This window comes from Eulemur rufifrons, chromosome 5 (assembly GCF_041146395.1).
Source record: "Eulemur rufifrons isolate Redbay chromosome 5, OSU_ERuf_1, whole genome shotgun sequence".
Taxonomy (NCBI): Eukaryota; Metazoa; Chordata; class Mammalia; order Primates; family Lemuridae; genus Eulemur; species Eulemur rufifrons.
In genome coordinates this window covers 44891661-44905998 of record NC_090987.1, presented here as the reverse complement: position 1 = coordinate 44905998, position 14338 = coordinate 44891661, and the positions used below count along the sequence as shown (strand labels likewise).

Here is a 14338-nt window from a genome sequence, read left to right as displayed (position 1 = left end):
TATTTTGATAGATACAAGTGATCTTTATTCAGTTGATGTGTAATAATGTCATGGTCAGAACATAAGCCAATATATCAGAATACCAACCTGCACAATGCATATAATCTGAACAATGAGCTTTTTTATTTATTGCTATTGGTAATAATAGTTGATATTTACTGAATCTTATGTGGCAGTCACATAAAGGCTGTATCTGCATTATCACATTTAACCTCCACAGCAATCCTATAATTTGGATATTATTATCCCCATTTTATAGAGAAAGAAACTGAAGTTTAGGGAGGAGAAATAAATTGCTTGAGATTGTGTGAATACTAAGTGCTATCAACGGCCTGGACTGTAGATCCGGTCTGAATCCACAGGGCAGGCTCTCGCCACCAGGTTACACTACCTCTTAATTGGTTGCACAAAAAACAAAGAAAGAGAATCTCTTGTTACATGAACTGACCCTACTCTGAGTTAGGAAAGATAAAACGTGGATTTGTTTCTCAAAAGGCTTTAGTTAATGAACAGGGATTCAAATATTCAGACTTGAAGCTGTGACTTACTTTGTAAATTTTCCTGAAATGATAGGGGTGACTATGTATTTTTAGGCCAAAATCGCCACCACGTGTAACCCATCTGTTACTTGTTTTGCTCCTAGTTTGCCTCAGGTTCTTTTTTTACTTTGTATCTTTTAAATGTACTGTACATCTGTTATTAACAGCACTCCCAGAACCATATCTTGGCATTAAAATTCCATGAAGTCCACTTTGAGAATCAGATTACCACACCTATTTTTAGCTCTCAACCCAAACGGCTCTTTCCATTACACTTTTAAATATCTAGTGATAAATGACACTGAAAATAGCTCTTATAACCCTCTTCCCCCCAAAAAATCCTATGTTTGGTTTAATCAGGCCCAACCCATTGACTGTTTTAAAGTAATTACATTGCTAAAGCAGCTACCTGCCTGTGCCTCTCTCCTTCTGGTTTGGGACTACCCTCCCCATTTGCTACTATATTTATCTGCCTTGTTGGCCATAAAAGGCTGGCTGTGTGGCCCTGACATTCTACTGCCTGACCACATGCATTATTTTTGAACTGGCCCCCAGGGTCCTGCCTTTCGTCCTGCCTCTTAACTTTTTCTTGGATTCCACCTAGGTGGAGTTTTCACTCTCTCATCCAGCTCCTCGGCGGCAGCAGACCATTTCCACCATCGTCACTCCTTTGCAAACTGGTAAGTGTGACATTGAGGCAGAAGCGTGCACTTGATAGTTTATGTGCTTAACACCACTGCGGTGTAAGTGGTTTCTTTCTATCCTCTGAGCTCAGCAGTTTTCTCAAAGAGAGATGTCAGAATAGCAGCGAAATAAGAAAGTGAAGCTCCAGGGAAGGAAACCAGAACAGCAGGGTGCCAGTTTGGGCTGGCACAGCTATTCTCTCAGGTCATTGTATTCTTTTTAAATCAAGCCGCTATTCCTGGAACTATAAGACGGTCATATTTGTCTCAGATTGAATCATAAGTGTGAATTAGGTACTCGTTCCAACTGCGGTTTGGTTGAAATCTGGAACAGATGAGGGACGGGAGATCTGTGTTTTCATTCCTTCATGTACCCATACAATGCTCCCTGGTTACAAATTAGACCAAAGGCAGGCAAATTAACTCTGAAGTCACTAATTTATAATTCAGTGATTTTGCTGTTTTGATGCAATGTGGATAAACAAAGAGTGCATAATGATATTCCCAGCCTAAAAACGGTTAAGTAATATTTCAGAAGCAACATAGAGGCCCACATGATGATCCTTCTGTGAATAATTTTTGTCAACCTTTGGCCTCTAATGCCTGTACAAAAGTATCGTATCAGAATTACAGCTATGGAGTTTGTATTTTTTCCTAAATTCCCAAATTATTTCCAGAAAGAAAATTTAAGTCCTAAATAGAAGACAACCAAACCATCTTTTCTCCCAACATACTCCAGCTCTCATGTGTTGGGGATAATCCTTGCTTACTTGATGAAAGGGAGGTGGTTGTACCTTCATTCCAGAGGTCAGAGCTGTGAAAATCAGCTCTGTTGACTTTAAAGTCAGACCCTGTTTACTTGTAATATACTATCTATGTGAGTGGAATATTAAGTATTATTAAAAATAAATATATTTGGGAGAAATAGAAATAAAAAGAGTAGTAAATAGTACTGGGGCAAGATATTGAAAGATTTTATTTTGTGAAAATAACAGCATTTCAAATCATCTGGGTATGAATTTAGCTTGTAACAATATATAGGAAGATCTTTTATGATTTATTTGGAAATCATTCAAGTAACATTTGCCATGTTACAATATAGTATGTATCATTACAGAAATTTATCTAGTATCTTTATAATTGCCTAACATAATTCTATATTAATATATTCTAACCCTTTTCTTAATCAAAATTTATCTAATAATTATTCTGTATATTTTATAACAGCAAATAGCAGTCTATTTAAGGGTTGAAGCAAAGTTGCTCGCTAGTAGCTATTTTTTCTCTTAGGAAATGCCATTGTAGACTGATATCTTCCATGAGTCCTAAGATAAATATTTTTAGAGTGAAGTTTTCTGAATTTTCTTCTCTAGGGAATACATGCTGACTTTTAAAATAGTTTAAATAAAAAGTAGTTTTAAACCTGACAAAAAATATGTAGAGTTTAGGAGTCATTCCTCATTTAGAATTTTTTAAAAAACAAGGTTTCCCAAAACTGATTACTTCAAAATTAATTCTACTCCTAAAATTGAAAAATAACATTTCAGAATATACACAAAAGCATTAATAAATTGGGGGGTGGGGGCCTTCATAAAACTATTACTTCATTCAATGTTGTCAATGTATCTGATAGGCTTCCTGTCAGTGGACAGATTATTCGAGAAAGCTAGGGTGATGTGAAGTCTCCCCTCCCTATGCTAAGCAAACATACCTTTGACTTTCGGTAGAACTTTTAGCTCAAGTTCACAGTGCCAACTGCCACACTGGTGACGGACTCTCTTACTTCTCTATGTAGGGAGACTAGAAGCCTTCATATTCTTAACAGGGCAAATGTTTTTTTTTTGGGTTTTTTTTTTTTCTGGTTTGAGACAATATCATTTTGAAGGGTTTGTGAGATTTGAAAGAGCTTGTATGAACATTAGCATACTCCAGAGTTCAGTTCTAGGACTTTCTTTTCCATTTATAATGATTTTCATCTATTTCCTTGGCTTTTAATACCACCTGTGTGCTGTTGACTGCCAAATGTAGATCTCCATCCTGGAACTACCCCCTACACTCCAGAGCCACGTATCCAGCGTCCCACTTAACATCTCCACTTGGAGTTCTAGCAGGCATCTCAGATGTAGAACATCTCAAACCTGTCTCCTGTTCTTGCGTCCCGAACCGATGCTTTCTCTCATTCCTCCCCATCTCAGTTAATAGCAATTTCATTCTCCTAATTGCTTGTGCAAAAATCCTGAAGTCATCTCTTTTTTTGCACATCCTAATTCAGAACTTTTAGCAAATACTGTTGGTTCTACCTTCAAAACCTGTGCAGAGTCTGACCACTTCTCACACTCCCAGTGCTACTGCTGTCATCTCTGGCCGGGACCATTGCAGTGGTCTTGTATTTGTTTCCTGGGGCTTCCATAACAAAGTGCTACAGACTGGATGGCTTAAACAGCAGAAATTTATTTCCTTACAATTCTGGAGGCTAGAAATCCAAGATCAAGGTATCAGCAGGGTTGGTTTCTTCTGAGGCCTCTCCTTGGCTTGCAGATGGCCATCTTCTCCCTGTGATGCCACATGGTCTCCCTTCTGTTATGTACATATCTGCGTCCTGGTTTCCTCTTCTTATAGGGACACTAGTCATCTAGAATTAGGGCTCACCCTAATGACCTAATTTTAATTTAAACCTCTTTAAGGACCCTAATCTCCAAATACAGCCACATTCTGAGGTATTAGAGGTTAGGACTTTAGCATGTGAATTTGGGGGATACAACTCAGCCCATTAACAGTCTCCTGGCTTTCTCTCTTGGTCCAGTCTGTTCTTCAGACATCAGGTGCTCTTGCATCAGACATTAGACATCAGATTGCTCTTGCAATTCTCAGTTCAAAGCCTTCTAATGGCTTCTCAGCCTTTTCAGAATAAAATCCAAGGTCCTTACTGTCACCTATAGGACCCTACACTATCTGCCCTTCCCCCATGCACACCGCTCACCTCTCTGACGTGATCTCCTATACCTCTGCCTCCCCACTTCCCCTGCAGCCTCACTGGCCAATTTGCTATACCTGAGGGTGTACTCATTCCTCAGTGCCTTTGCAGAATCTTCTATCTAGAACACTCTTCCCCCAGATAGTCTCATGCTTAGATGTCACTTTCCAGAGAAGCTATCCCTAATGAAGCTGTTTAAAAGCTGTTAAAATCCATACTTCTTCCCTGCTTTATTTTTGTCCGTAGCACTTAGCACATTCTAACATATCTCATACTTTACTTATTTGTTTTCTCTATTGTCTATCGCCTGCAGTAGAATATATAGTTCTGTACAGGTGATTAGAGCTGGGATTTTGTTTGTCTTGTTTACCACTGTATTTCCGGTGCTAGAATAGTCCCAGGCTCAAAGCAGGTTGCTCACTAAGTATTTGAGAATGAACACCACATCACTCTCCATCATTACATATTCTCCCAAATGAAGGCCCCCTCAAAATGAAATGCCAGAAAATTAGAAATATGTATTATGAGGGGTTTGCAGAAAAAGTGCAGTAGCCAAAGTAGAAAAACTTTCTAAAGACCTTCTAGATACACGAGGGCTGTCCGGAAAGTATCCAGCCATGTAACCATTCTCGTTACATTAACAATGGCTGGATACTTTCCAGATAGCTCTCGTATTAAAAAAAGAAGAAACAGTACATCTGGGCTATGACGTGGGGAGTTTATTGAATAACTATTTAAACTAAACTTCACATCATTTTCCATTTACTCTTTGGAGAAGATAAGAGTATTAATTTTTACACATTGGTTTTAGATGACTTGTACGATGGATTTTGTTCTTTAATAGTCCACTCAGAAATTACTGTTTTCTTGCAGGTTGCCCATTTCCCTCAAGGGGCACATGATGGCTTTGCCGTTTTATCAGAGATCCCACCAGCACTATGATCTCAGCTACCGCAACAAGGACCTTCGCAGCACTGTGAGCCATTACCAGCAGGACAAGCAGCGTTCTGCCATCTACACCCAAGGCTCCACAGCCTACAGCACCCGCTCCTCAGCCGCGCACCGCCAGGAATCAGAGGCCTTCAGCCAGGCGTCCGCCTCCTCCTACCAGCACCAGGCCTCTCAGGCCTACAGTCTTGGGACCGCGCAGTCCTCCCTGAGTTCTGAAGTCAGTCGGAAGGCAGCCTCAGCCTATGACTATGGCTACTCCCGTGGGTATGTCAAAAGAGTCTTCCAACGTTAGGGAAGAGGCGTGTGTTCTGAATAACCCTCCCAAATCACTTCTTAAATATGACGCCCTACATTCAAACCAGGTGTAGAGACAGGCCTGGTTTGGGAACCTGGGACCTGTGTCTACCTACTTTCCTTTATTGTCTCTTTGAGATGCACAAAGAGCTTCATAATCACAGCCCTGCTTGAGTTGCCAACTGTGCTATTTCTAGAAGCAGGGAAATTTTGCCACAGGTTACTTTAGCAGCAGCAGGGCCAGAAAATATCATTTCAATACTCACAGCAGTTTTCCTGGCTCTCAGAATGTTTCTGCCTAGATGAGAAGCCAGTACAGAATTTAAAATCCACAAGTACAGACGGGGAATGAAACTACAGCAGAGGTATCTTCTAGTTTTTCAATATCTGAAAGCCAATACTTAAAATTCTGAGCTATTATTTAAGCAGCAGATTGTTTTCTTTACCTGGGGCATTTTATAAAAACATGCCCCTATCTCAGTCAGCCTCGTAATAGGAACAAACTTGCATGCTAACAAAATTAGATTTATCTACCCAATGCCATGTGGAAGACTATACACTAGAGGATTGTTTTAGGATTCTAGGAAGAGTGGAATTTAAATGCAGGTCTTGTCTGCAAAGGGAACCCAGGGCACTATTTCTTTAGAAACAATAAAGTTAAGATTCATGTGGACGGTTGTATCCAGAAATCCCTTATCAGGGCCTCCTCACCTGGAATGGGAATTGAGGCTGCTTTTCTGTGTCAACAAGCAACTGAGGTCCTCTAGGCAAGAGTGAGCTGTTTCGCTGTTACTGACAAAATTTCAAACAGCAAACTTACTGATAGTCTTTGATATGAGAGAAGAAGATTTCTCAGTGCTGTAGTCACTCAAAGAAGGAGGCTACCGTAACACTACAAGCAGTAATGTCCCTGGGAGAAATGTCGTTTCCTGTTAGCTTTGCAGCTGGCCTATCTGTGCCTATAGTTCTAGCATAATGACTGTTGGCAGATAGTTCCTTTCTCAGACTAAGGCAATTTTTATTTTCTCAATATTCGGAATGAAATGTTTCATAGAGACTAAAAAACATTTGCAAGATACACGTAGCTTTTATTAAAAATCTATCTATAGTCCACAGAAGGAATTGCTGATCTTCAAAACATAGACATTTCTGGGCTATGTGGTAAATAACCATCTGCTACCCCTAATCCTCTTCTCCAAAGCATCTAGCATTTTTTTTTTTTTTTTTTTTGCTACAAAGATAATATGATTTTAAGTCTTACAAAATTTAAGTCCACAAAATATCTGGTAGGGCAATTGCAAAGGGTGCTTTACTCTGGGAATCTAAAAAGTTATTGAGGAAATAATAGAGTGGTTTGTATGAATAGAAGTGAGGAAGGTTTCCAAAGGCAGAAATTCCTAAATCTCTTTTGGGTTTTAGCAGCACCTGATCAACAGCCATCACTTTGTCAGTGACAGTGACCTCCTGGGAGCTTCTGCTAGATTCAGTAACGGAGCCAGCGTCTGCTGGGGTTTACCTGGAATGTATGATGGCAACATTCTGAAATTCCATTTAAAATGGAGCAGGATCGTTTTGCAATCTCAGTTTCATAGGTCATATTCTGCCATGGGATATTTGTGAGGATCTCACGTTGGCTACAAATATGGAAATATTGTCACTAAAGCAAATTCATTTCTTTTAGCACTTGCTTCAAAGAAAAGTTGGGAGGAATTAACATCATGTATATGTGACAGCATCATTTTGTTCCCTTGAAAAATGTTCCACAGAAACATTTAAGAACCTCATTTAGGAAAGCAGCTGTCTCGTAATAGAGGAGGATTATATTTTAAATATCCATTTGCCTGGACTGTCTGTGCCGGGTCTATAGAAGATGGGTATTTTCATTAACATACAGTTGTTCACGTAACTCCTGCGTACTTATTTAACTTCCCCAGTGCTGTAGAATCTAAAGATGGTAAACTTTCTATAGAATGGAATTGTAATTATTTTTCTGTGTTCAACCTCATATCTTGTTTCTTTCTACTATGCATGTTCATGTAAGTAGGTATTTATTAGTGGCTTGCCATGTTTGAACAATTCAGACTTCTTGGTAAAAACATGTTGACCCAGAAACAAGAGGGGGAAGAAAATGCCGGTATTTTTTCCCTTGTATAATGCAGTGTGAAAGACAAAGAAAGCCAACCCAATCCTGGAGGTATTTTGGTCTTTCTTTTTTTAGACCTAGAACTAACAGGTGCAGATAATATTTTTGAACACTTCAAAGTCTTCATAATTCCTTTAGGTTGTGCTTTAGCTTGTTCAAAATGAAACAACTTTTCCCTGCTAAATGAAATAACTCTCTTTTGACTGAGAACAGTATTGTTGATTAAAACCCCCAAGATTAGAAACCTTGTGGAGTGTATGTGAGAACCAGGCTTGGTCTAATTTTAGCTGCTGCTTTGTAGTTAGCTGTTCAGTGTTCAGTGGAAACTATGGAGATTTGTATGTGCTCAGGGCTTGGCTGACCTTAGTGAGTCTTAGCAACAATGGCTTCTTCAGTGTCAATGTGACTGTAGCACAGATCAGTTACCAATTGTATTCCGAGCCATGGGTTGTAAAACAAATTCTAGAAGGCGTATTCTAAATGCCTTTACTCTTGCTCACAGTGAAGAAAAAAACTAAAGTAAAGAAAATAATACAGGAAAACAAAAACTCTCAGAATGACAAGATTATTGTCTTATGTTAATAATCAATGAATATTATCAAGGATTAAAGGAGAAATGGTACTCATGACCACTTTGTGAACATGAAGCCAGGGTTCTTAACTTCTTTACACGAGTGGGTTTCAGTAGAGTCTTGTACAATCTAAAATTATGTGAAAAATTATGCACAGATGAGAATTTTTCTGGAGAGAAGTAATGTACCTTTCATCAAATTCTCAAAGAACTCTATGACTCAACGGAGGTCAGAAGCACTGCTCTAGAACGTCTACAAATAAAGACCAGACAGTCCAGCGTGTGACCTGAGGACCTCTTTCCTAATGCCAATATTATAAGGACTTGGGATTAAATAAGGCAAATGTTTCCAGAAAATGTGCTATTATGGAAAGCAGGAGTACCTTCCATTCTTTTGAGTAAGCTGGATCACACATTAAGATGGAAATTATAAAAGGAATACTCTGGGCCGGGCGCAATGGCTCATGCCTGTAATCCTAGCGCTCTGGGAGGCCGAGGCGGGTGGATCATTTGAGCTCAGGAGTTCAAGACCAGCCTGAGCAAGAGCAAGACCTTGTCTCTACTAAAAATAGAAAGAAATTATATGGACAACTAAAAATATATATAGAAAAAATTAGCCAGGCATGGTGGCGCATGCCTGTAGTCCCAGCTACTTGGGAGGCCAAGGCAGGAGGATCGCTTAAGCCCAGGAGTTTGAGGTTGCTGTGAGTTAGGCTGATGCCACGGCACTCTAGCTTGGGCAACAGAATGAGACTCTGTCTCAAAAAAAAAAAAAAAAAAAGGAATACTCTGTTATACTCGATAAGTAGGAATGAATAACTTTCAAAAACCAGAGAACAACACAGCAGATTTTTTGGATGACAGGAGGATTTAGAGTTGTTTCTCAACCCTCCGTGGTAATGGTAGGCATGTAATTGTCTTATTCTAAACAAATTAAAATTCAGCCCATATGATGCAGTTCAACATCACATCCTCTATACTATCAGTCTTTACAACAACCCTGAGCAGTAGAAGTATTATCCTCATTTTACAAGTGAGAAAACTGGAGATCAAGGAGACTAAATGGATTTTCTTCATCCGCTAAGAAGTGGCAGAGTAGTGATTTGAGCCCACATCCTACCCAAGTCCCTCACTTCCTGCAGGTGCTGATGCCAATTAAAATCAGCATCTCCCCTTGACCACACTGCTACCAGATTTTTCTTGTAGCATCAATACATAGTTTTGCATTATGCTCCCTTTTATTTACTCTTCTCGCAGAGAAACTATTGAGCACCAAAATAACCAAGAGTTAGGGCAGGGAGCAACAGACAGAAGGGCCCAAATTCTAAGAAAGAAAATCTGAGGAATGATCCTGAATGCCAAGGCTGGGACCAAACAGATACTTTAACCTGCTGTTTAGAATGAAACATAGAGATTTCCAAAGGACCCTAAGAGACACTAGTTTGGGGATGACACCGAGGCTAGAGGGACTCTCTCTCCCAGGGCACCCTAACCTTTAAACCGTGCTTCTCACCTACACCTGTGTCACATTATCAATTCCCCCCACATATTGCCCAGATAATATTCTCTTTTGAAACTGCTAGACTTTGTGAAGACCATACTAACATTCAAACCAGTTCTAATTCAGACAGAGGATACCAATGCTAAAAATAAAGACCACTAAAAACAGCAGGGACTGGGGTGGGAGGCGAACCTGAAAGCTTGTTCCATCTCCCACTCCAATATACTGTTAAAAGCTGTTACCAAAGAAATAAAGAAATCTACTGCCTTGTGGACATTTTTGTGTCCTGACCTCAGCTGTTGGCTTGGGGTTATGTTGGCTTTTTACATATCCATTTCTGTAAAATGAGGGAAATGATTGTCCTTCACGTTGTGAGGCCTAAGAGCTAATCGTGTAGGATGTTTAGTGTAGTAGCTGGCACATGAGGGACACTCAGAGAGGTTTAGGTGGTATTATTCATTCATTCAGTAAGTATTTACTAAGTTCTTCCTGGGTGCTGAGCACTGCTCTAGGTGGTTGGGATAATGTACTAAATGATAATTCACAATATCACAGTATATTGAATTGTATTGAGTAATATTATATATTATGCCAGAAGGTAATAAATGTTATGGAAGCAATAAAACACAGAATAGGCTAAGAGAGATCCGGTAGGTGGGGCAGGGGTGCAGGTTGGAATTTTCAAGAGGGCTGTCAGGCCTCATTGAGAAGGTGATATCTGAGCAAAGACAGGAAAGAGCTGAAGGAGTTAGCCATGAAGTTATCTGGGGGAAAGGGACATCAGGCATCAGGAACAGCCGCTGCAAGGATTTACAGCAAGGAACGGCATCAAGGCCAGTGTGAGGGAACAGGGGAGTGACAGAAAGCCTAGGTGGGAAGACGGCAGAATGGTGATGGACAGGGAAGGGCTGAACACCGAGGGCTGGTAGGCTACTGAAGGGAGTCTTTATTCTGAGTTAAAGAGAGGAGCCATGATGTTTTTGAGCAGAGGGGTGACATGACCTTACTTAAGTCATAACAGGATCACCGTGGCTGTTGTTTGGAGAGTAGACTACAAAGCAAAAGCAGAAGCGAGCCCCCTGCTTAGGAGGCTAATCCTGCAGCCCAGCCAGGGCCAGATGTGCTGTAAGGGAGGATGTGGTGAGCAGTGGCCAGATTTTTGGATCAATTAGTTATCGCTGAATTCTTAATTCCATCAGACTTCTTACCGAGCTCCTCAGCACCTTGGCCATGGAATTTTGAAGCTGCAAAAAGGTCTTTGTAGATTTTTTTGTATACAATGAATCTTCTGAGACTCCCTTAAGGTGGTATGATGATGGTAGAACCATTTACTTACTCTCCATTCCCCAAGATTTCATGTCATGTTTAAGAAATACCTTATTCTGTTGTTAGTATTTTTCTGGTATTTAGTAAGAAAAACATCTTGAAATAACCATAGTTGTATGGAGATTCAAGTCCATCTATAGATTGAAATGGCTGAATCTGAATTACAAAAAAATATTGAGCTGATAGACTATTATGGGAAATGAAGTTTGCTTAGCAAACTGCTGATGTATCAAGGTTTTGTATTCTTACCTTTTTTTCCTCTGGAAACGGTCTTATTGGCTCTCCTCTAAGTACATTTTAATTATTATATATATGGAAAAAGCACCATAGTTCCTGGGTAACAAAAATCAATAAAATATTCTGGTGTTTGTCTTCCAGTATTTAAGTACTAAGAGAATGATGAGTCATGTTACTTCCTATGTGGTAGGAGGTCAGAGGAAAATCTAATGAAAGCAGAAATCTAATAAAAGGCCATTGAGTTATGTTCTGAATCCCAAAGACCAACCCTAAATCCAAGGAGAGTGTCCTCACCAGGTACCAGTCGCTCCCACTCTCTCCACTATAAACACAGGGCTTGTTTGTGGAGAGAGAGATAGGAGTCTCACTCCTGGTAATACCAAGTTCACAGAACTGTGGAATATTAAAGCAAGAAGGGACCAACAGTTCATCTAATTTAAGCCCCTCCTTTCACAGATACAGTAGACTGAGGCCCAGAAAGATGTGATTCATTTTTTGTCTGCTGTGCTTGATTTTATATTGAAAACATTATTTGTCAGGCTCTTATGCAGATTAAATCAGGTTTAGATGACATGAGATACTTCCAGAATGGCATTAATCTTCTCTAGGCAGGTGAATCATGCTGTGAGAAGGAAGGCATGTCCTCTTATAGAGTGGGAGTATAATGAGTCAGCCAAAGGTGGAGGAAGGGCAAAGCTGTTACCTCCCTGGGCTCAGAGGTGAAATGTTAGCTCTGTCCCTATAGGGCCTTGGCCTCCACAAAGTCAGCACCTTCCTGCTGGCCAGGCAGTGGGGTGTAACTGAGCTTCTCCACGAAGATCTCTAGACTTTGGAAGCCCAAGGGAGCCATTGCAATAGGCTTGAATGACTTTCCACAGCAGTCTTTCTAGATGAAATGAAAAATCAAGAGCACCTCAAATGAGTACAGTAACTTTCATGCAATGTCTAGTCAACCCCAGTGACCATCCTAAAGTAGGGTAGGATGTGGATATCTGGGCTGCTTTGTAAATAAGTTAATAAGACTAATTTTTACAAACCCAGGCCAATTCAATCTACAAAGAAACAGTCTTAGATTCCAGAAGGCATCTCCTGATATTATTTTGTCAAGAGTCTTGTATACTATAATGTCTAGGAAATATCGAGCAAACTCTATTCCTGCTTCAAAATGGGCCATAATCTAGTCTGGTTAAATTAATTTCTGAAATAGTCAGAAATGCATAAAAGCTGAAAGATGAATATAGATAAGGATCACAAGAGATTCAACTCTCTCAGTGTCTTACCTATCCATTTCTAGAACATGTGACTGCTCTACATTCATGTTAACAAGTGGTCCAGGCCCCCATGGTATTTGCATTTAGATCATGGCTATACATCATCTGTGAAAAGTTTCTGAAAAGAAGAGCAAAATGTTACTTGTCAGTGGAAATTTAAACCATGGAAAAAATAAAGCAATAAATAGATGGGGGAAATTGTGGTTGTATTCCTAGTCAAGTAGTTTTTAGAAAACTCAAAATGAAATATTTCTTTGGCCAAGAGAGTGAAATGGAGAGGAAAAAAAGAGATAAGTGTAAGGTAAATAATGCAAAAAAAAAAAAAAGAAAGAAAAAAGAAAGAAAGAAAAGCCAAGGGACAATTATTTATTATTACTACACATCAGTAAATTTCAAGGGTGATGTAACTAAATTCATGTTTGTATCTAACAAGAAACTTTTTCTGCAAAGTTTATTAGCAACAAAGGGATTCATTTCAGCCTCCTACTTGTCCACTAACTTTGATGTTCTCCTGAAACTTCCATGTGTCAAGACCGGGAAACAGAAGAATTGAAAAGTCAGTAGAAAATGTTGAGGCCAACAGGATGCCCATATCAAAGGAGGAGCACACAAGGAAGCTGCTCTAAATCAAAAGTAGATCCAAAACAACCTTTTAACAAAAGTCCAAAGAAAAGTTTTGTTTTTCAAGGAGGAGGAATGGTGGCCAATAGAAAAGTCAGAAGGAGAAAAGAGAACACAAACTCCAAGTGACTCTCCACAGGGTCCTGAAGATGAAAGAGATGGAACTTCAGATACCAGAAGCCCTGAGGAGGAGTAGCTAACGAGAGCCAAGATAGCCAAGAGGAAGCCGACTCAAAGTTCTTTAAAGCCATGGCCTCTTTCTCTCTTCTGCTAAACAGCTGAGCATGTTGTGTATACGTAACAGTACTAGGTTGTAAATCTTCATAAAGATGCAGTTTTAAGAAAACATAATTAGAATAATAAAAATTCATTCAGCTCTTTTGTGGCCATTCAGTAAAGTCTAATGACAATACATAGGTAAGTCAGCAATAAAAACAGAGATTTTATTTTCAAGCCTTAGCACATACCTGTCTGTGATTGTGGGATATCCTACCCATTTTTCAATGTCCACCTCTTCCGCAAAGGATTCCCTGATAACCCGAGATAGAAATTCCCCCTCAAGCCCGTGAATTCAAAATTTGTTTGCACTGATGTTTCAGCTTATCTGCCTGCCTTCCTTGCGTTCTCCCATCCTTTCTTCCTTGACTGACATGATAGATTTACTTCCTTACCAGACTGTAAAGCTCTCAGAAAACAAGAGTTTTAAATTTATTTTCATATCCTACTCTCACCTTGGTGTCGAGCACAGTATTTTGCACATGGTGGATGCTCAATAAGTTTTTTGTTGAATAAATAAAATTGCTACAGAAAGTTAAGAAATAAACTTGTGAAGAGTTCAGTGGTACTATAACATATAACACAATCTGAAAAGTGATTGTTCCATAATGTTTGAAATCAACTTTCTCTTGTACTTTCTAAAATATCAGCTGGGTTGTATGCCAAGTTTATGTTTAACTTTATAAGAAACTATTCTCAGCTGTTTTCCAGAGTGGCTATACCATTTTACATTCTCACAGCAATGTATGAGGATTCTAGTTTATCCACATCCTTGCCAACATTTATCATTTTCTGTCTTTCTTATTATAGCCATTATAGTGGGTGGGTATGTAATGGAGTCTTATTGTGGTTTTGATTTGCATTCACTTAATGACTAATGATGTTGACCATATTTTTATGTGCTTATTAGCCATTTGTATATCTTCTTTCATGAAATACCTATTTTTTTTT

General features: G+C 39.4%; 1 protein-coding gene across 2 annotated transcripts in view; it reads left to right on the top strand.

Annotated features, from left to right (window-relative positions):
* The first annotated feature begins 5097 nt into the window (after positions 1–5097).
* MYOM1 (myomesin 1) overlaps positions 5098–14338 on the top strand; it is a 125622-nt gene continuing 116381 nt past the window's right edge. For both annotated transcript variants that reach the window (XM_069468218.1, XM_069468217.1), the window contains exon 1: positions 5098–5411. In XM_069468218.1, coding sequence (XP_069324319.1) covers positions 5098–5411 — 314 coding nt within the window. The remainder of the gene's footprint in view (positions 5412–14338) is intronic.